Genomic DNA, 22,245 nt, shown 5'->3' with positions numbered 1-22,245 from the left:
CGTAAGCTTTTCGGACTCTTCTGACCCGTAATCCTCTGCACAGCGGATATATACGAGCAACCAGGTTAAAGTTCAAGGTGTAATGTTATGACAGAGTAGTGGGTGTCAATCGTATGCATACTACATGCAACAGTAGGTTCTTTGTAAGGGCAGCTGCAGTATGTACTTAAAGTAAAAAACAGAAATACGTGAAATGACCACAATGTCCGAACGCGTAACCTGGTGGTGGCACGTAATGGGTTAAAACTACAATGTGAATATAAAGTCAATCCTTTGTATGTGTTTGATATACAGCCGTAATGCAGCCACATGAATATGCACAGGGAGAACCACTATGTATGGTGGACCGGAGGGGAACCAGAGTGTCGTTGGGTTATTGTGAAGTTACGTTTGGAATATGTTGACGTATTTTGCTGAGTTTACGTACTTATTTTAAACCTAAACCGTATGACTAAGTTGGCATGACAATCCATCTAATAGTTGAGATATTTTATTCAACGTAGACTGACGTCCACAGAGCCTCTTGCAGACTGCAGTGCCCCATAACTGAGAGAAATGAGATCATTTACATAATACATTGGTCATTTATGCTCTGTGTTATCCTGGTGACTCTGAATCAGTTACAACTGTACAGAGCAACACTGGAAAACACCTAAATCAAGAAGAGCTGATTTAAATGAATACCAGACAGAAAACCATGCAGATCATGTGTGTGTGTCATTGTTTGTGAGTATGAGAGCGCTCACATCATGTTGGATAAAACCACGATATCCAAAGGAACATTTACATTATCATCATCTCTCTCTCTCTCTCTTTATTCTCATGTGCATTTGTTAGTCACATATCCTAAAATGTCCTCACCTAAAATAACAAGACACGGAATGGCTATCATGAGACCAGCGTGAAAGAAATCCACAAAATGTGCAACTTTTTTGACAGTCTTCGTTAATTCCTATATTTCAACTGTGCAGGATGTTCAGATAATAACCAATAATGTGACATCCTTATGCAGGAAAAATCCCTCGGTGTGTATCTGAAAAAAAGGACCAAATCTCAAGACAGTCATGTTATTATTGGTCAGCATTTTGCCTCATCTATGGCCAAAATCGTTTGATCATTTGAGGGAAAAACACTTTTTCGGTGGGTTCAAAGGAGTGCACTCCAACCTCAGTGACTGAGGGCAGTTTTACAGATACAGGCACATTCCTCAGAAAAGAGGAAGTGGCGAGGTGCTTTTACATGAATCACCGGGACCCTTTGAAAAAAGTGGACCCAAAACACTATAAATACCGCTCAGAGCTTCTTGATCCCAATGACTGGTTGGGACAACATGGAGGCAACAACAACGAGAGCTTTTCTGCTGCTGGCGCTGGTCGCCCACTCCTTTGCTCTGCCTCTGCCGTCCTGGGACAAAGACAGCTGGCTTTTAGCGGAGGTGAGACCTGAGCTCTCTAATTCAGACACAAATCCTGTGAACTGGTTCCAAGTGTGTTTTTTTTCTTCTTTTCTTTGCCATATAAAAAAAGAGTCCAGACAGTGTTCTTAGGAAGTCTGTTTGTTATGGATGTCATCACTGCTTCTGTTGTCTTTTCAACACACAGAAGTACCTCCGTCGCTTCTATGACCTCCCAGTTGGTCTCCAGGGGAGACACAGGTCCTCAGGTGCCTTTCAGACCAAGATCAGGGAGATGCAGAGCTTCTTCAAAATCAAGGTGAGCGTATTATTATTAATCCTATCCTGGTAAAGTCAGTGAGCAGCTGTTTTGTACACAACATTTTTGAGCTTCGACATAATATTGGTGGTTCACCGTGAGATCTTTTTAATGGGAGATCGATAGATAGAGATAGATAGATATATACTTTATTAATCCCCAAGGGGAAATTTGTCGTCACAGTAGCAGCACCAATAAACGAAACACACGAGAATAAATATTATAAAATATAAAATATGAAAAACAGGGATGAAAGATAAAGATGTATACAAGTAAAATATAAAATACAAAACACAAATTTTAGCTTGAGGAGCATTTTATGTGATGCTCCTCTTGTGAACATGTGGAGATGTCGAGAACATTTTGGTTTACATAAAAAAAGAAATTATTTTGGAAGCTTTTTTTTGGGGGGGGTGGAGGGAGGTTGAATTGGGTTTTCCAGTTATCCGTGTAAAGATATTTTCCTTCCACCTAAACCTGCCTCCTGAAGGTGACGGGGAATCTGGACGACAACACTTTGGCGGTGATGAAACAGCCCAGATGTGGCGTCCCTGACGTCGGGGAGTACAACCACTTCCCTCGACAACTCAAGTGGCAGAACAACAACGTCACGTTCAGGTACGAGCATCACGATAATAAAGAATATAATACGGTGAACGCCAGTGTCATTTATTCAGTCTTTTTCCTTCTCGTAAATCCCCTGATGTTGCAGGATAGTGAATTATACACCGGATCTGCAGAAGTCTGACGTCGACAGAGCCATCCGCAACGCTCTGAACATTTGGTCTGACGTGACCCCGTTGACCTTTAAGAAGCTGCGCGACGGCAACGCCGACATCATGATCAGTTTTGGAAGTAAAGGTAATTCTGACAGACACGGATGTGGGTGTTTATACACTGAACCTGCTAATCACATGCTCTGAATTTCACTCGTCCACATTCAGCAGCATATTTTTTGAACTAAATTGCCTCTGCTTTATTGTGTAGAGCACGGAGACTTTAACCCCTTTGATGGGCCTGATGGATTGCTCGCTCATGCCTACCCGCCGGGCCAAGGCATCGGAGGAGACACCCACTTTGATGAGGATGAACAGTGGACCAAAGATTCATCAGGTCAGCGCCGTGCACAAATGTGCAGCACGAGTCCCTGACCTGTCTCCCGATGATTCCAAGCGAATGTGTTTGCGTCCGCAGCTTACAACCTGTTCATCGTGGCGACCCACGAGTTGGGCCACGCCCTCGGCATGTCCCATTCCAGAGACCCGGGCGCCCTGATGTACCCCGTCTACTCGTACACGACAGGCTTCCCGCTGTCCGAGGATGACATTGAAGGCATTCAAGCTCTCTACGGTTGGGAGAATACAAGATCACAAGTCAAATTATAAGAGATACGCCGCTGGGGGGGAATATGATGAGAACATGTGCGTTAATGCCAGATGTCCTGTCACAGGCCCAAATCCAAGCTCAAGGAAAGTGAAGCCAAAGCCTGTCGCGCCCAACAAATGTGACCCCATGTTGAGCTTTGATGCCGTCACAGAGCTCAGAGGGGAAACCATCATCTTCAAAGACAGGTACAGGAAGAACCATCTTTTTTCATGCAAACACCAAAACACATAAAACTAGAATGGGCACTCGGTAGAGCGCATACCTTCGCATATCACAAGATTAGGAATTGAATTATGAACATTTTGGCATTAGTTGCATGCCAATTGGATATGAATTGGGTGAAATTGGGCTATGGTAAAAAGAAGATTTTGACCTTTTCGTGACCTTGACCTTTGACCCGATCGATCCCAAAATCTAATCAAATGGTCCCCGGATAATAACCAATCATTCCACCAAATTGCATGCGATTCAAGAAGAAGTTGACCTTTTCGTGACCTTGACCTTTGACCCGATCGATCCCAAAATCTAATCAAATGGTCCCCGGATAATAACCAATCATTCCACCAAATTGCATGCGATTCAAGAAGAAGTTGACGTTTTCGTGACCTTGACCTTGACCTTTGACCCGATCGATCCCTAAATCTAATCAAATGGTCCCCGGATAATAACCAATCATCCCACCCAAATTTCATGCGATTCGGTTTAATACTTTTTGAGTTATGCGAGTAACACGCATACTAATAAATAAATAAATACACAGCGATCAAAACATAACCTTCCGCATTTTCAATACGAAGGTAACAATAAATAAGACATGTTTGGGGTTGCTCCATCTGTGGTGACTTGGTTTAGTTCAAGCTCCCGAACGAGCCAAGCACGGAGCGTGGATCGGCGGCTGGTCAGAGGTGCCCTTGAGCAAGGCATCGAAACCCCAACCTGCTCCTTATGCTCGAATGGGTTAAATACGGACACAATGCTGTGTGATTGTGTGTTACAATACACGTTTATTTAGATTGACATGAACCCATCTTCATCCTCATTGACTAGACGTATCACCACCAGTTGATTATTTTGTGACTCAAACAACTTTGTCTAAAGTACTGAAATGTGCATATTGTGGATCAGTATTGTACGCGATGTTTTGTCAACACGTCGTACTCTGTTGCAGATTCTACTGGCGTCTCCATTCTCAGATGCCGGAGCCTGAGCAGACACTGATCAAGTACACGTGGCCCTCCCTCCCCAACAAGGTGGACGCGGCATACGAGTACCCCGAGAAGGATCAAGTCATCATATTCAGCGGTGGGTTGTACATACGTATTGTATTGTGTCATTGTGTTGGGTCATACGACACCAGATATGGACCAACAGCTCTGTGTTTCAACAGGGATCCGAATGTGGGCTTTGAGTGGATACAACCTCGTGCACGGTTACCCAAAGTACATCCACAAACTGGGTCTTCCCAAGACAGTGAGGAAAATAGATGCGGCCGTGCACATCGGCGACACCGGGAAAACTCTGCTCTTCACCGAGGAGAAGTATTGGAGGTGTGCGGTGATGATTTCTCCGTGAGAGTCGAGTTTAAAGTCGTTGAACGAGCGCACGACCTTCTATCATGACGTGTCACCAAAATAGTGTCGTCTCTATTTGTCCCACAAAGCTACGATGAAGCGACCGGCACCATGGACAGCGGCTCCCCGCGGTCCATCGAGGTGGATTTTCCCGGGATGCACGACGAGGTTGACGCGGCCGCGTATCGCTATGGTGATGCCTCGATTGTCATATTTTCTGCATATAGTTCAAACGTGCAACTTTTTTTCCTGACTGATATCTCACTCTGTTGTCTTTCAGGATACTTGAATTTCTTCCACGAACACCTCCGGTACGAGTACAGTTACACCTCAAGGAGGGTCATTCGCATCATGAGGACCAACTCCATCCTCAACTGCTGAGGAATGCCAACGAGGACTTTATAATATATGTAACCTAAATGCAAAATAACATGCGCGTTAAAAAACGATGCAGTTCATTGAAGTGGAGCCATGCAGGGTTGACCTGTTAAAGCTTATTTGTACTCGTGCTGGACACCTGTTAGTCATACAGGATCATTTGTCATACACCGAATGCTGGAAAATTCCTCAGAAATTTATTTTTTCTTCGATTATTTTATCTATATTTATTTCACATCTCTATATTTGTACTACTAGTTTCTCTACAAACAGCAAGATCCTTAGCAGGTTAAGTTTCTTGTCAATATCAGTTTGTCTGATTTTGTGAGCTCTGCATTTGACTATAGTGTAAATGTTTCACTAACTTTAATAGTTGGCAGTTTAATATATTGTTCTTTTTTAAAGTGTTGTGAATTACAATAAAAAGCAGTGAAATAAAGTTGAATTGATGATTGTGTGCTGAAAAACTGAACTTAAAGTGATAATGTACCATTTAGTGATATGTTGAGGCACAATATTTCATTTAAAGAATTGTATATTGAGTAAGTTAAATATGAGGTTTAACACATCACATGAATGGGACTCTGTATGAAATATCTACTCAAACCATATGTTTTAACACAGACGTCATCACGTGTCGTATTTCTGACACGTTTAAAACGTGTTAAATAAAATGTGAGGAAACTAAAGCAACCGGTACGGTCTTTGATCAGGACAAATGAAGCTGTCTATCAGATGAAATAATCTTAAAGCAACTGGACTCTGCCACACAAAATCATTAATAGCTTTTTAAAATGTATTTTTTTAAAATACCACATCCACCTCATCTCAGTCGGACACTATCCTGGGACCAACACTGGAAAGAAATTGGGTCATGTCCATGTGGTTCTCCACCTTCTCCACTAGAGGGCGCTCTTATCAACAGTTTGAGTACGTGACGTCCTGCTTTAACCTGGCAGTTCTGGGACAGTGAGATAGAGAAAAATGTAAGAATACACAGGATATATGCAACATCAGCACAATATTCCACTGCTGAGGTGTCAGGTCTCTTCCCCCACCAAGTGTCTCAGCCCGTTCCTAAAGAAAACAATCAGTTTCTGCTTCATAAGCACAACAAATGTTAGGGAAAAACTTTGGCTCTGGCCTCATTAGATCCGCAAAGCCGCAGATTCAGACTAACAGTATTAGTAAAGGGCAGGAGCGTCGTTAGGCCTATTTTAGGGGGGCTTCAGTCCCCCTAAAAAGTTCTGGCATTATTGGCTTTAAAAGTTAGTAGCCTACAGCCGATGAGTTTAGCTCAAAGGAAATGATGCACGGAGAGACCTGTAAGTCCAGGTGTAGTTACAGAATATCGGTAGGTGTTAACGATTGTTAACATGTCTCCATTGCGCGAGGTTTGAAATACAAGAAATATCTATTGACATGTCTATTCTTTGCAAAAATATATATATTATTATAATATTGTTTTCCATTGAATGGTATATTTGACACTGAACTAGTTCACCTGTATCTCACTGATAAGTATCCAAATGAGCATAAAATATCACTATGACCCTGAAATTCTGTCTCTAACAATGGATACCCCACCCCCCCCCCCCCCAAATAAAATTGCCACGCGCGCAAACATAAGCAGTCATAACTCTCCTCTTGGGGCTTAGCCCCCCTTTCTTTGAATCCTACAAACGCCCCTGGTAAAGGGTCATTACACACAGTATCGTCATCCTCCATGATTAATATAACAATTATCCAATTCTCTGAACAGAACATTTGGGGAGCATGCGTGACGTTTTTTGTGTGTGAGCGGTCTACTGGAAGGTGTAAGGTCTGTTCTGAAACCCTAACCCTAACTTCAACCGGCCTCGTCAATCTATAATACTAACATACAGTCACTCTCATGCAACATACATTCATTCTTGCCATTTACATTTGCATAGAGTAAACATTACCCCTATGCTTCATAATACATTAATAACAATATCAATATTCTCCCGAATATTTTCGATTATAATATCTTTCTATATGTATTCATTTAAAACATAAGACCTCTGCAGATGTTATCAAAATAAACTATTACAACCTAACAATGGTCAGCTTCTCTATCGCTGAAGTTAAGGAAAGAGTGACGCCCGAGCCGAGCGGCGTAATCCACAGGCCCGACCGTGTGGAGGTAATTGCAGTGCAGCGAAGCAGTCGCCTCATTTGCTCCTTTTTGGAGGTATTACGCGTCACCGCTTCGCAAATCCCACGTGTGCATCCCCGATGTCGGCTCTGAGAGTTCCCAGATGGTTTATCTGAAAGCAAATATGAAGACTCGCGTGACGTATCGATTCTGACACATGCTAACGTCATGTGTCCGAATTGATACCTCCCCCCTTCCAGGATGCCACTTATAAGAGTTCACGTGTTCTGAACAGAGAAGTCTGTGATTCCCAACAAGGGGAACGGACGTGACAAAGGAAACATTCAAACAAGAGAGCTCTTGTGCAAACACCCGAGGCTGAGGGGGTGGGGGGGGCTCAGTGACCACTGATGCAGCTGTCTTTGGTCTAACATCCTCCCTCTTCCTGTAACTTTACCTTGATGTTTATAACGCTTATAGAGATTTGTGGCCCCGGCAGAGAAAGCCGATCCACTTTTGCAGAGATGGAAGAAGCACCCATAGACATTCAGATACAGCTGATGTCACATTTATAGCTCTCTCTCTCTCTCTCTCTCTCTAGTGTATGTTTATTCCAGTGAGCGGATCACCTTTTTCACCTAGAGGAGGAGTGTTCACTCTTCGTGGAAGGGGAACAAGACGTTCTCTTGTCTCTGAGTATTCGCCAGTGACACGCTCTCGCTCCTCGGCGGTTTGCAGGAATTGGGCGACTCCTGGTATCGACTTAACGTTGGGCTTTTTTTTTAAAACGCAGTGCAACAGAGAGGCGTCAAAAAGAGAGACACTTTTAGCCCCGTGTGGATTTAGAGGTCATTTAATGAGGTTTTTTTCATTCCAGTCACATTCGGGCACCTCTCCCTGTTCCCTGTGTCAAAGGTCATTACCATATCTGACTCTTTCATTCCTTTTTTTCCAAAATGCAGCAAACTGGAGCAGCGCAAAAAAAGACCATAAAACTTTTAATTTGTATACGTATCCGTTGGTTACAGGTTCAGCGAGGTCAATGCATTGCAGAGCGTCTGCTGCCCTGTAGCCGAGACTCAAAACAAGGCGGGTAAGGGTCCGAGCATCTGTGCTCCTGGACTGGAATGATCTCCCTGAAGTTAGTGATGATCTCATTCACCTTTTTCTTTGCCCTAAATGTTACTTTACACTACTTCATCACTTTTTTTTAGGTTTGCCTCCCGTTCAAGCGCTACAGCGCTTTGGTGTAAATACAGATGTAGGATCCTTTGAGAAAGCCTCGTCCTGCCCAGCAGCTCCTAGATGGAAACCAGATGGAGGAGGATGACGGAGAGGGTCTCAGGATGTCTCCCTTTTCTTCTAGGAAACTCCCTCCTCGGACTACTAATAAGAAAAGGCTGATGCAAAACTCCTGTGACTCCTACTATAATCGTTTTAATGTGTGAGCTCGAGCAAGCAACATGGTTTTTGGGGACATACATCTTCTTTTGTTATAACTTGTGTTCTTTAAAAAGCCTTGACAAACACGTTCCTACACATTTTACAAGGTGCACGTCAGAGCGTGGGTGAGCCGTCGGTGCCGGACAGGTAGTGTGACGTGGTTCAACTCAGTTTAGGAACAGTTCAGACGAATGTGGCTTTTTTGTTTGTGTTGACAGCTGATATCAATCATCCTTCTGGGCGTTTATTTTCCGTTGTCTTTGGGCTTTTTGTCTCGTCTGCCCGTTAATCTTCCTTTTCCCCCCCGACTAGAAAAGAAGGAGGAGAAAAAAAAGTGTTTCGAAAGCAGCTAAAAGTCTGCGTCAGTCTGAGTTTCTTCCTCCTATATTTGCAGGAATTGGGATAAAGTCCGACTCGGTTCTGAGCTGACCCATAAGTAGGTCATCCTGACCAGATACGACCCGGGGGCAGATACAGCCGTGTCGTAAAAGTGACCAGGAAGTTGAGTCAAAGAATTCCTCTCTTTGGGTCGACAACAGACCTTTCTGCAGGCTTTTAAGAGTATTTATTTTTTAAACCTACAATTTTAGGTGTTCACTCCACATTATTAATAATTGGTAATTTGTTAAGAAGTGCAGGCAAGGCCTTCGTCAAGAACACGGACGTCTTTGCTTTAAAACATAGTATAGACAAAAGGTAGAGGAACTCTTAAAAGACATCATGCATCTTTTTTTATTTATATAGTGTAGGAAGCAAAACGCTTTTCAATTCAATTCAGTATATTTTATATAGCCCAATATCACAAATTACAAATTAGCCTCAGAGGGCTTTCCAATCTGTACACATACGACATCCCTGACCTTTGACCTCTCACATCGGATCAGGAAAAACTCCCAAGAAATAGAAAAAACTCTTTCACAGGAAAAAAATAAAAAGGGAAGAAACCTTCAGGAGAGCAACAGAGGAGGATCCCTCTGCAGGATGGACAGAAAAATAGATGTCATGTGACCAGAAGGAATCATTACAGAGTTATAACACATTCAATGAGGATAACAGAGTGTATGAATAGTTGGTAATTCGTTTTGCATATCTTAAAGTATTCAAGGACATTTTACGCCATTTCAGTTTTAAAAAATTACAACTGGAATGCTAAAAATAAATCAACTGTATCAATGAATAGTCAAATAACTGCTAACTAGCGAACACTCATTTTACCAGTAGCCCATGTTGGTGTTTCCGTGACCAACTATAATTATATATGAATATATTTTCTTTACTCTGTGTCAGAAAACACAGCGTCGGCTAAAATGAGAAACACGATCCAGGATTTGTTTGATCAAGCTAAGTCATGCTGTTCTCTCACATTCCTCCCGTCACACGCCGTAGATTCATAAGAGATAAGCCGGAACCGTCTCAAGACCTCCTTTAACAAACAGACATGTTTTTAGCCAGCACACAGCGTTAATTCCAGTTGCATATGGTGTTGTTATTTGAACTGTCACGTCTTAGAAATGTGTCACATGTCACATGACCTTTTGTGTGATTTTCAATGATTGCAGTGTTCACCTTGATGAAGACTCGTTGGGTGGGAAGACGTTGGTTATCCAGAGATTAAAAACTTAGTCAGTGCTTTGGATGCTTTTCAAATTGCAAATCAATAGACTTCCACTGAAAAATATGTTTATTCCTTAAAAATATGACTTATTTTGCTCGATTTAAGGTCATCGGTAAAATCATTATATCCTTTTTTTTAAATCACGACCCCTTAAAACAAAGTTTTGAGAGGCGATTGTCCAAGGTTGCACATGTTTAATTGTGACAAAGAGTGATTAAAAAAAATCTATTTTCATTTCATCTTAGAGGCTTAGAGATATGTCTGAACATGTTTTTTTCCCCTGCTGCCTGCTTTTAATCATCTAGCGGCCCCTTGTGAGCCCCCCCCCCCGAAGTTGAGAACTATAGTGCCTTTAACCACAACGTGGCATCAGTTGTTTTTACATGAGCATCAAATGCAATCCGTCACACCCAAATATTGTTTAACCCTAAAGGAATGTGTTGCATTGTCATCGTTTAAGCCCCATTGTCTTTAGGATTTACCAACAGCGTAGTGCAATACAATGGTACAAACCTTAACAGCTTAAGTAGCTTTTAAATAAAACAAGCACATCTTTGTTGCCTGTGACAAGTTGAGCTGATCCTTTGTTTGTCTTGAAAAAAAAAAACCCTGTGAGCTGCGGTCCGCTGACACAGGGCGCCTCGGTGTCCGGTGTCACGGCGGCACGACGAGCCAGAGGGCATGCGGAGCATCAATACCTCAATATCGCTGCTACAAGTGTCACTGGAAGTACGTGACAAAAACACAGGTCGTGTTCAATTTAAGGAACAATTATTCCCTCTTACATTCCAAACAGATTAATAAACCGGCCTGTCAAAAAACACGCCTGGGTGTCGGCCTCCTGCGGGATTTGAAAAGTGAAGCAGAGGTCAGAGCAGCGTGGACTCGCTCTCCAATTGAATCAGCTGCTTGGATAGCCCGATATCCTCCAGAGGATTCATCCGGGGAAGGTCAAATCACATTTGTTTCATAGTTGTTCATGCAAGAACAGGAACACTTAATTCTGGTTCTGCTTGTCTGAATTAATTATACAGTCCAAAGCTCCCCTCTGCTTTGGAAGTAATTACATCTTAGAGCCAGACCACTGCAGAGAGGAGGGTGATTACCTTTTGATTTGTTCACTCCCACATCTACACGCTGCCACAATGCAAACAGCACGGCCACATGAAGTCGTTTCTGGATATTTTTTAATGATATATTACGACGTTTAACACAATCTTTTGTCGCTGTTGGTGTGCTTTGAAAAACAACAACACAAGAACAAGAAGAAACAGGTAAATGAAGTTGTTTTATTCAGAAAAAAGGCCAGATATTCATCTTGTGTAATCTCGTTCCGGCCTGCATCAAAGCGAAGTGCAGATAACAGCAAAGATACGTACGTGCACATGAGATATACACGCCGATAGTGTTTTTTTCAGACTTCAGCTGACTGAAAACATGGCTCACTCACTCAGGGTCTCAGGGTCAACTCGAGGCACTATGAGGATCTCTTGTCCTCCTGTGACTGCACCGTACGTTTTCGTAATGAAGTTACTTCGAAAACACGAGAGCGAGATGTCACAGGAAGATAAAGAACGCCACGCTTCTCCACGGATGTACTTGAACGCGTCCTTTTCTTCACGTTCAGAGGAAATTATCTTTGTGTCAGAGCGGCGTCAACAGTCAGACGGGCATATTCCAATTGTGAAACATCATAAGCTCTGATAAATTGTGATTAGTCATGTAGAACTTCCTGTTTATCCTGTACTGCACAATGCAGTTTGCATGCCAACACATCTGTGCATGGCCCGGAGTAGAGAGAGGGGCGACCGGGCCTGATGTTCACTCAGCGCAGCGTTCTTGGCCACTGAGGTTTCATGATTACCTTCGCATTGAAAATGCGGAAGGTTATGTTTTAATCGCCGTGTATTTATTTATTTATTTGTATGCGTGTTACTCGCATAACTCAAAAAGTATTAAACCGGATCGCATGAAATTTGGTGGGATAGTTGGTTATTATCCGGGGACCATTTGATTAGATTTTGGGATCGATTGGGTCAAAGGTCAAGGTCATGAAAAGGTCAAAATCTTCTTGAATCGCTTGAAATTTGGTGGGATGTTTGGTTATTATCCGGGGACCATTTGATTAGATTTGGGGATGAATCGGGTCAAAGGTCAAGAAAAGGTCCCAAAAAAATTACCACAGCGCGGTCAATTTCTATCCAATTGGCAGGCAACTAATGCCAAAATGTTCATAATTCAATGCCCAATCTTGTGATATGCGAAGGTATGCGCTCTACCGAGTGCCCGTTCTAGTTCAAACTCTTTTCGTCACACATGAAGGTCTGCAAAAGTGGGACCAAAGGGGAAGAAGTTGCTTTTATCTGTAACCCGATTTGTTTCGCCGTCGCATTCCCCGAGTGTCTTTGCGATTTCACAGCGTTGTAGCGAGCGTGTATATCTCTATATGGAGAGACGGCTCGGTTCCTTCGGGTGTCAACGCGCCAGGCGTTCAGATGGACGCGAAAACACAAACATCTGGAAGTGTTTTGGGGCAACGGGGTCAATCCGCGAAGGGCCCTGAGGCGGCCTCAGACTCGACACGCACACGTAAGCCTCGTTAAACTCAGATCTGTAAGACGACTGGGAGGATGAGACCTCGGTGTGAAAACTCATGTTCGGGATATAACATGTACGGGACAACTACGGAGCAATCCGTGAACAAAAAAACATGAGACACACTTTTCTTTGAGAGAGGGGGGAGGGGGGGGGTGTTTCTAGGTGTCTTGGGAGTTTAAAAGATGTGTCACAGAAAGGAAGGAATAATGTCTCCTCTGTCTCACAGGAGAAAACTCCCTCTCCTTTCTCCACTCGCCTCCTTCAGTCACCTCCTTGGCAGGTTACCAGCCCAGTGTCGCACCATTTTCTAGCCTTGGCACGTCTGTCCGATTCAGTGTTATTATGGACCATTCAAGATGACGTGTGTGTGTGTGTGTGTGTCTGGACACTTATAAAGTGAATAAAGCAATGGGAGTTAGTTTCAATCGTAAAAAAAAGCAGCTGAGCAATCAAAAGTTAAGAAAGTGCTGCGAGGGCAAACCACCGAGATCTGAAACGTTGCTCTCGTCCTGGAGAGCGTCATGCCCTGCTCTGAGTCAGCGTAGAGCCAAATCACACACACACACACACACACACACACACACACACACAGGTTAAACCAGTTTCATGGCCAAATGTTAAATCGTGTCGATGCAATATTCCTTTTTGGAATTTGTGCTCCTCTGTCGACACGTCACACAGAACAAAAACATACGTCATTCAAACCACGAGAGTCCATTTATTACACATGATTTATATATGTATACACGTATATATATATATACACACACACATGTATACACGTATATATATACACACACATGTATACACACATATATATACACACACACTATATAGTTACATACATATAAATATAAAGACTGGGCAATTGACCAGCTGAATAGGTGGATTTTCTTTAAAACCGCACGACCAGAAAACACTAAAGGCCTTCACAGATTGCCGACGTTCACAAAAACCCGAACACGCCGTCCGGAGGCCGGTCCACAGCGACACCACAGGAATGCGGGACCGGTGGCGCTGCACACGGCAGCACAGTGCCGCTCGGTGTTGACACGCCAACGGACGCTGGCATCGCCGAGCTCCCAGATACGAGAACGCCGTCCTGTTCAAAGTCGATTCGACAGCGGGTCAAAACAAACCCCCGGTCAACGTGGCCCCGGCGTGTTTACTCCCGTCGGGCAATGTACAAAAGACGAACAGGACACGGATCAGCGAGCACCGCGTCGGAGGGGGTTTTGAGGACGCTTAACGGAGTATGAAGGTTAACTGTGGACAAGAGGGCCGGTCAGAGAGAACAACATTCGAGGAAAGGAAACGGTCCTTTTGAGAGTGTAACGAGAATAAAAACCTTTGCAGACGTAACTGTGAGTTAGATCTCTGGTTCTTGGATCGGATGGATCAACATTTTCGGGATATATTTATTTCTATACACGTGTGCAATACAATAATATAGAATACGCACATTAGTTTCCTTGGGTGAGAGTTAAATAAGAAGATTGATACCGCTCTCATGTCTGTGTGTAAGTATAAAGCTACAGCCAGTAGATAAGTACAGCGGGGGGGGGGGCATCCAGGAGGTCTCTGCAGGGGCCACGAGACCCCCGTCTCCGGTCTCCGTGCCAACAGGTTGTAGCGTCACATCGAACAAACGAAACTCCTCTCGTTTTAACTCTCAGCGAGAAATAGAGCCGCCTCCTCCTCCTCCTCCTCCTCCTCCCAAAATGTCTCCCTGTCCCTTTGATCGTTTCAATAAGGCGTCACATTCAAGTCAAATCATAAATCATAGTGGTCAACGTCCGCGTGGATATATTTATGAGCAAAGCACAGGAGGTTTTTGTATCGCGCCGGGTGACGTTTGGGTCGCGTGTCGAAGAAACGGAACATCGCGACTGGAAGAAGTGCAAAAATCTCTCAATGCGGTCCCGCTTTAAACGACGTGCACGACGCGCCGACGTCATCGTTTTGGATTGCCGATCGGTTCTCTAGCAGCCTGAGGAGACAAGAACGACATGGATCCGTGCTGCGTGTGGAATGCTGTATTATTTGCCGATACACTCCAAAAAGGCACACCTTGGCAGAGAGGTCAGTGAGTGAAAGTAACACAAAAATACAACAAAAAGAGGATTTTGCATATCAAAAGCGGATAAGGCACATCTCTGGAATCTCGTATGCTCTTTTAAGAACTTGCTTGTGCGACCACGCTGGAAATCAAACGTGTGTTTGTGCATTGTTGGGGTTTCCAGAAACTATCTAACCAATCCGACAAGCACTTCTGATGGAGTATGTTCTGATGGAGCGGTCCATTTCCAAAAATAAAGCCGCCGTTTCACAACACGATGCCCTCCACGTTACAGTTCAGCACCTCGTCGTGTCGGGCCTGGCCCAGTTGTCGGTGGAACTGTCCCTGTTTCTGGGTCCTCCAGCACTGGATGCTTTGTCCCAGTGTAATACTCTTCACGCTGGGCAGATGGGTCAGCATGTTACTGGGCAAAGACGCCACGCCGGAGCCAGACAAAATCAGCTCCTGCAGGGAGTCCAGTCCGGTGAAGACCGCCGGGCTCAGAGTCTTAAGCTCCGGGTTATTTGAGAGATCAAGAACTTGCAGGCTCTGGAGGCCCTTGAAGCTGGACGGCGCGATCTCCTGGAGCTCCCGGATGCCGCCGACGGACAAATAGACCAGATCCTTCAGCTGAGCAAACGCTCCCTCCTTAATCCCGGCGATGGGGTTGCCGTCGAGATTGAGGTACCGCAGCGAGAGTCCCGCCAGCCTCGGTACGCGCGACAGCCGGTTCGACGACAGATTCAAGCTCTGGATGTGTAAAAGGCGTACGTGCAGGATCGCGGAGACCGACACCAGCTGGTTGTGAGACAGATCCACGCTGACGGGTTCGCCGTTGACTTTCGCCGCGAACACGTCCATGTCGAACTCTTGGAAGCGGTTGTGGCTGAGGTCGATTTCCACCAGAGGCAGGCCCGAGAAGCAGCTCGGGGAGAGGCTCTCCAGGCGGTTGTGGCTCAGATCGAGAGTCTCTAGGTAACGCAGCTTAGACAAAGCATTGGGTGTCACCTGGAAATGGGAGAGACAAAGAATTTTAAGAGGTATGCAGTGGTTAGGTTGTATAAAGTTACGGAAATAACACCAGACTTTGAGTGTTCACGTGTCAAAAATATTTGTTTAACCCTCCTGTTACCTTTCGGGTCAATTTGACCCCATTCAATGTTTAACGTCGGTGTTCTTTGGGGTCAATTTGACCCCAGGCTGTTTTTCACTGTGTCAAACATATAAGAAATATCAACTTTTTTATATATTTAAAGGGCTATTTAGGTCGTCAACAAACAAACATAAAGTACCTCACACTTAAACTTGGAAAACAATATAATAATAATAATAATAATTCGGACTTCTATCGCGCTTTTCTAAATACCCAAAGACGCTTTACAGGGAACAAGAGACAGACAGAACAAACAAAAAGATAGCAGACAAGACGAACAAACAGGAACAGTAACGTAAAGAAAGGAAAACATATTTTAAAAAAATATTAATTATAATAATTTTCTGGAGGTTTTAATTGCTGGGGTCAAATTAACCCCACGGGTAAAATATGTCAGTAAATATAAAGGTAACAGGAGGGTTAAACATTGAATGGGGTCAAATTGACCCGAAGGTAACAGGAGGGTTAACAAAACAGAAGCTCTTTCGACATCTACGAACATCAAAAGGTTAAGCAGCTTCGCTCCAGACCGAGCGGTCTTCGCTGGAGCTCATTTCGAACACCGACCTCGGTGATCAGGTTGTCGCTCAGGTCCAAGCCGACGAGAGTGGTGTAGCCCGGGCCGGCGAGCATGGCGTCGCTGAGCGGGCCCATGGCGTTGGAGGACAGGTCGAGGTGGGCGGTGTCCAGCGGGATGGGGATGGGCATGGAGGCGTCGGGTCCCAACCCTCGGCAGTCCACCCTGGTCAGGCTGAAGCTGTCGAAGAGGCCAAAGTTTTCCACCTCGCAGTGGCAGCCGCGGTGGCAGTTCTTGACGGCGCTGGACTGGACCGAGGCCAGCAGCCACAGGCCGAGGCACAGGAGGAGCGCCATTGTGCTCTGGAGAGGGGGAAGAAAAAACTATTGTTTACATTTGGAGCCTTTCCCGTGGAAGTTAGAAAAGCACGTCTCTTTATCACGCTCTCAAAACAAAAACACAGACAACCTCAATTATCAGATCAGATATAATTTCTTTCAAAAACTGCTTGTTTCTGGTTTTATAAATTAAGACAAACAGTTCCTGCTCAAATGCCATCTTCAAGGTATTTGTTAAGCTTTATGGAAAGACTTTAAGCTTTTATTTGAGCTACTTGGGCAGCCCCAATGTCCCTCCCTCTTGGCTTCCCAAAGGGTGTGACCCAATTTCTTTGATCGAAGAGTTAATTTGCCCTTTCTTAGTTTACTCACTAGAATTGAGCATGCGTGGAAAAAACAATTGCCGTAATATGTGTCCCGTCCTGAAAAGAAGAAAATATAAGACGCGCCCCTCTTCTTTGAATAAATAAACCGCATCTGAAACAATAACAGATGGGAGAGCTTCAAAATTTCATTTTTTTTTTATTTCTATTAAAAAAAAATAATATACCAGTCAGTACTTTGGAGTCAAAAGTCAAAGAAATGATAAAAATGCAGCATGTCTTACTTCAAACGAGAGAAAAACCTCTCGCTCTTCTTTCAGGTGTTGCCGCGGCTGTTGCTCGTCTGTGTGTGAACGCTGAACGGAGCTCACCCGGGAACTTGAGCGACGCAAGCAGTACGTCACAAAAACACATATCATTGGCATGAGTTATGCAACAGGTAGAAATCAACCCCGAGTGACCCTGGCATGACAAGGCAAAGTGTGCGTTAAAGACACAGCTTTACAGCGCATGTTTCTTTATGACATAAACGAGACACGTCTGCGAGCACTTTCGCTCCATGATTCACCCAAAATGCGCAAAAAGGGTCGGCAGATCTCAGCGAAACGCGTCGGTACATTCTTGCAAGAAAAAAGTTGAATAATAATCCTCACTGATCCTCCGATGATGTTTAAATTCCTTTTGGGAACACGCCGCTATCGGGTATATCGGACAGGGGTTACAGTTATGTATCTTTCCTTATGCAAGAGGATGAGGTTACGTCGCTGCATGGTGCTTATGGGCGAACATATGCAGACTGATTATCGTGGCTCAAAGTCTACCGAGAGCCGATCACCTCTGTGCAGAGTTCCTCTGGTTTTGAGCCCTGAACTCCTCGACGACAACGACGGTTCGTAATGCCGACAGTCAATGAGTCGCCTGCAATTGTGACAACATGTTGCACTTTTTTTTAATCTACGGTTAATATATGAGTTTTTGTCAACTTTGTTATGAGTTCACTTTATTGAGGATACATTTGAATTTTTTTTTCTAATTAATATCTAATGTTTTGAGTCTGGCCTCAGCGACCGAGTCCTTCGCTGCAGGTTTTGACCAATCAGGAACGGCCGAGTTTTAACCGTCCTGTTACCTTCACATTTACTGACATATTTTACCCTCGGGGTCAATTTGACCCCAGCAATTAAAACCTCCAGAAAATTATTAGAATTAATATTGATTCCCAAGTTTAAGTGTGAGGTACTTTATGTTTGTTTGTTGACTACCTAAATAGCCCTTTAAATATATAAAAAAGTTGATATTTCTTATATGTTTGACACAGTGAAAAACAGCCTGGAGTCAAATTGACCCCAAGGAACACCGACATTAAACATTGAATGGGGTCAAATTGACCCGAAAGGTAACAGGAGGGTTAAGACTCGAGTCAAAATTGAGCCGAGCTGACAAATATTTCACTCGCTGAACACAATTTAACAGGATTTTAGTTTCCGGTTGAGCGCTTCAGAAGCTAAACGGTCCACTCAGGGGACAAACCACATGTACAAAAAGGACAGAGGGGAAAACTTGATGATTTACAGATATCGCACACATGATGTGTTTGGGGAAGTTACTCTTCCACTTATTTCTACTCTTAAACTCTAATTCTGTGTGTACATATCACATCATTAGCTGTCATAAAAAACAATTAAAGTCTGGTCCCTTTCGGCCCACTCTGCAATTACACCTCGGGCGAACACCGTCCTCAAAAGGAGCCGCCTCGCTGGGAGACCACAGGGCAGCCGTTTAGCAGACTAAACACGGGAAACTGCCAGTAAAACCAAGTGGTTATATCAAAATAAAGATGTTTTCACGTCTACCGCGCTGGTATTCGGCAGCTCGTCACCTCGGTGCGGTTTTCTGCCGTCCCTCTTTCCCTGCTCCATCTGTTGCTTCACGCGAGGAACTTTCTGCACCAGGTGTTCCTCTCGACCTCTCGGCAGTAAATCGAACGGGGCCAACAGCAAACGGCTGCCGGCGCTGCCTTCCAATCAGACGCCTTGTGACGACTGCGTTTACCAAAAGGGAGACTGCAGTGAGAGCTGCAAACCCCTTTTCTGAGTGGACAATCGGCAAAGGCCTGTGAAATCCCGCCCTCAAAAACACCTTCTCACTTTCTGAAGGACTTCTCACAGCTTTTCATCCTGGGATCCTGCTGTGCTCCGAGCGCCGTCAGCCATTAAGTCGTTTCCTTTGTTTCCCGGCCCTCCTGCAGCTGATGCGGAGCAGAGATCGCCTTTCATGGCACCATTTTGTACTGAACTACATGCAGACTTTTGCCCCACTCTCACGCCGTATGCGTGTTATCGGTGTAAACACAACCATCCAATGTGTCAGAATCTGTAATAAAACCACCACTTTTATTGCCCGCAAGCAATACACTTATCTAAATTCATTTCACAGATAAGTTAGATTTGTTTTTCCTCCAGCAGGCTTTTCTTTATCTAAATAAATGCACATTTAAAAAAAGACAGAGATAACCCACCATAGCTAATGTCTACTTAGTTCTCCCATTCATAGACATATAATTGCATCTTTTTCAAACATCACCTTTAGCCCTAAATTCGTTCGGATTTATTCTTCGTGTCTCAATTTATTCTTCTAGATGAAGCCTGAAAATGGTGCAATTAAAAGATAAATGCCACAATAATCCATTTAAGCCAAATGAATGTACAACACTGAGGTGGAGGCAGCGAGTTTGAATTAAATTGATGTTGCTTAAGCGATATAAAACATTTAGGCAACACCAGTGCGCTTACAGCGAGGAAATAAATAAACTTAAATACATTTTGCAAAGCAAGAAGAGACCGTATTAGAGAACAAGGGAGATAAAAAGTTCCAATAGGTGTAGCTAACCGCATGGCTGCAATATAATGACCACTTATGTCAATGAGACAGTGTAATATAATAGTTTAACCGAAGGCTGGGCTTTGGCAAGAAAAAGGTACTTGTTATGCTGTGTGGTTAAGATAAGCCAGTCAATACCAGTTATCAATGAGTTCCTATCATTTGACACAACAAAACACAGAAAGTGTATATTATTACAATTAGACATGGTCTCATGTTTTTCTAGTACTGTACTTCAGAATAGTTTTAAGTATTTCCATTGCATGCTACTTTATAGTTCTTCTCCAATTCATTTCAGATTAAGATTCTACATTTAAATAAAACTGTGATTGGCTAACAAAGTGTGATAAAACAAATATTTGTTTGAAATACACACACATATATATATATATATTTTTATAAATTCAATCACAGTATTGCTTTTATTGTACTTGAATCCTTCTTCCAACCACTGTTTCTCTCAAACAAACACCATCCCATCAAATCCAGAAGCTTTTCTCCTCCTACATCACAAAATTCGTCCCATCTGGGGCATGCGTGTCTGTCTGCGTTACCCCGGGGAACCACCGCCATGCCCCGGGGAAACACCGCCATGCCCCGCACAGCCACCTCCGCAGATCACGTTTCTTGCAGCCGTAACGTGGCAAACCACGGAGGCAGCCGAGGGCTCTACTGAAGCCCCCATCGAATTAAAATACCCCCCCACCTCCAGGAAAAAAACACAACAAGTAGGCTACCACATGTGCGCCTCTAAAGTATCTCCAAAAACTAACTTGCGACGTCAACCCCGCCCCTTTCAGCTGTCAATCACAGCTCCACATGTCAACGGAGAGCGCGTGGATCATCGTTCGAGAGAGTTTGCGCACCCCGTAAAAGTTACTTTCTGCGTCCGAACGATTTGCGGTAACGATGCACACGCGGGCGCCTGGTCAGCGCAGACGAGACACCAGGGGCGGTTTCTTAAAAGCACGTGAAATTTGATCTGACCACAGCGGTCCGTCGCTCTGCGGCGTGTCTGTGTCCGAAACTTCGCTGCGGAGAGACGGAGGATTTAACGGACACTTTGTGATAAAGTAGGATTTTTTTTTTTAAGTTAACGATAAATGGTCACACTTTTAGAATTTTTCTCACCAGTTTGAGTAAGTTACTCTGGTGCCTTTCCTCCAGACAGCTTTTTTTGGCCGTTTTTCCTTTTTTCCCCTTCACTTCACCGCTCCCATTTTCCGGACCCCCGCAGCGTCGCCGTGTCCCGGTGGTCGATCGGTGCTGCTGGTCTACATGAGCTCTGCTGGATCCCTCTGCGTGTCTGCGCAATAAATAACTGCCAGGAGCCTGGAAACACTGGGACACAAGTCTGTTCCCATCCCATAAAGTCCTGCCTTCCTTCGGCTCGTTTTTTTTTTTTTTACCACCATCAAATCCGCCAGCGTTGGAAAAAAAGCACTTCCTGCCGGTAGCTTTTCAAAATAAAATGCACCTCTGGCGAATGTTTGCGCTATAGATAATGAAGCTAACTGTTCGTGTCAGTTTGGGATTTCGTTGGGTTGCTAATGATGATTTTAAAATACTGCAGCAAATAACCTAGAAAAGAAGGAAGGGTCATTACGTCCCTAAACTCACTCCACATGTGTATACAAACGGTGTCGGCTTTATAAAGCTACTAGTATCTTACGACTTTAGATATGTTTCCCTTAATTCGTCAATAAACTAAACCAGCATGTGTACTTTGTTTAGCTCCTGTTCGCAAATATCTCTGTTTAGATACCTTTCGTTCATTTGGAGGTACAACTGTTGACGTTGGTACAGAAAGAACCCCACATATTGTACGTCACGTGTACATTTCTCACACGCGTACACATTTCTTGGACCACATTGTCCCGATAGTGCTCCTCCGATTTACGCTTTTATTTTTGAAGGCCGGCGCGTGTAACATCCGGTCTCGGAACAACTGTTTGAGGTAGCTTTGGCGCTGCCTGTCGGTGCGCACTCTAGTGGGGACACCGAAAACAAATCCGCGTGAAAAAGAAAAGTTGAAGTAGAGCATTGCGCAACTCGGTGGTTTGTTTCATTTGGCCGAAAAAGCATATTTTGATGAAACTGATGAAAAACATTGTGTGAACGGAAACCCGGACCTTTCCTGTTGCTGCGCACGC

At 44.1% G+C, this 22,245-nt stretch overlaps 2 protein-coding genes across 5 annotated transcripts; one reads left to right on the top strand and one right to left on the bottom strand.

The window, feature by feature from the left end:
* The first annotated feature begins 1,330 nt into the window (after positions 1-1,330).
* On the top strand, positions 1,331-5,492 carry mmp13b (matrix metallopeptidase 13b). The gene is made up of 11 exons (XM_056441266.1): positions 1,331-1,435; positions 1,602-1,712; positions 2,203-2,330; positions 2,425-2,573; positions 2,700-2,825; positions 2,907-3,062; positions 3,163-3,283; positions 4,267-4,400; positions 4,486-4,645; positions 4,759-4,862; positions 4,950-5,492. Exons 1-11 carry the CDS (start codon positions 1,331-1,333, stop codon positions 5,048-5,050), a joined length of 1,395 nt encoding a protein of 464 aa, XP_056297241.1. The 3' UTR covers positions 5,051-5,492.
* Positions 5,493-13,516: 8,024 nt separating this feature from the next.
* tsku (tsukushi small leucine rich proteoglycan homolog (Xenopus laevis)) lies at positions 13,517-21,463 on the bottom strand. Of its 4 annotated transcripts, none has more exons than XM_056441872.1 (3): positions 21,224-21,463; positions 16,602-16,913; positions 13,517-15,889 (listed from the first exon to the last, which is right to left on the bottom strand). In XM_056441872.1, exons 2-3 carry the CDS (start codon positions 16,905-16,907, stop codon positions 15,149-15,151), a joined length of 1,047 nt encoding a protein of 348 aa, XP_056297847.1. In that variant the 5' UTR covers positions 16,908-16,913; positions 21,224-21,463; the 3' UTR covers positions 13,517-15,148. The 4 variants fall into 4 exon arrangements, with proteins under 4 accessions (XP_056297847.1, XP_056297846.1, XP_056297844.1 ...); XM_056441871.1 differs by having other exon boundaries at positions 21,241-21,327; XM_056441869.1 differs by lacking the exon at positions 21,224-21,463 and adding an exon at positions 17,497-17,840.
* Positions 21,464-22,245: the final 782 nt, after the last annotated feature.

The sequence above is a fragment of the Pseudoliparis swirei genome, chromosome 20 (assembly GCF_029220125.1).
Source record: "Pseudoliparis swirei isolate HS2019 ecotype Mariana Trench chromosome 20, NWPU_hadal_v1, whole genome shotgun sequence".
In the NCBI taxonomy this organism is placed as follows: Eukaryota; Metazoa; Chordata; class Actinopteri; order Perciformes; family Liparidae; genus Pseudoliparis; species Pseudoliparis swirei.
Note: the sequence above shows the minus strand (reverse complement) of the source record. Positions and strands in the feature narration are given on the sequence as shown.

Coding starts and splice junctions, on each gene's coding strand:
- tsku (XM_056441869.1), bottom strand. CDS start 17,637: ATGCCAATGATATGTGTTTTTGTGACGTACTGCTTGCGTCGCTCAAGT. Junction 16,914..17,496: donor AGGTTTTTCTCTCGTTTGAA/GTAAGACATGCT, acceptor CCCCCTCTCCAG/AGCACAATGGCGCTCCTCCT. Junction 15,890..16,601: donor GCGACAACCTGATCACCGAG/GTCGGTGTTCGA, acceptor TCCCATTTCCAG/GTGACACCCAATGCTTTGTC.
- mmp13b (XM_056441266.1), top strand. CDS start 1,331: ATGGAGGCAACAACAACGAGAGCTTTTCTGCTGCTGGCGCTGGTCGCC. Junction 1,436..1,601: donor ACAGCTGGCTTTTAGCGGAG/GTGAGACCTGAG, acceptor TTCAACACACAG/AAGTACCTCCGTCGCTTCTA. Junction 2,331..2,424: donor AACAACAACGTCACGTTCAG/GTACGAGCATCA, acceptor CTGATGTTGCAG/GATAGTGAATTATACACCGG.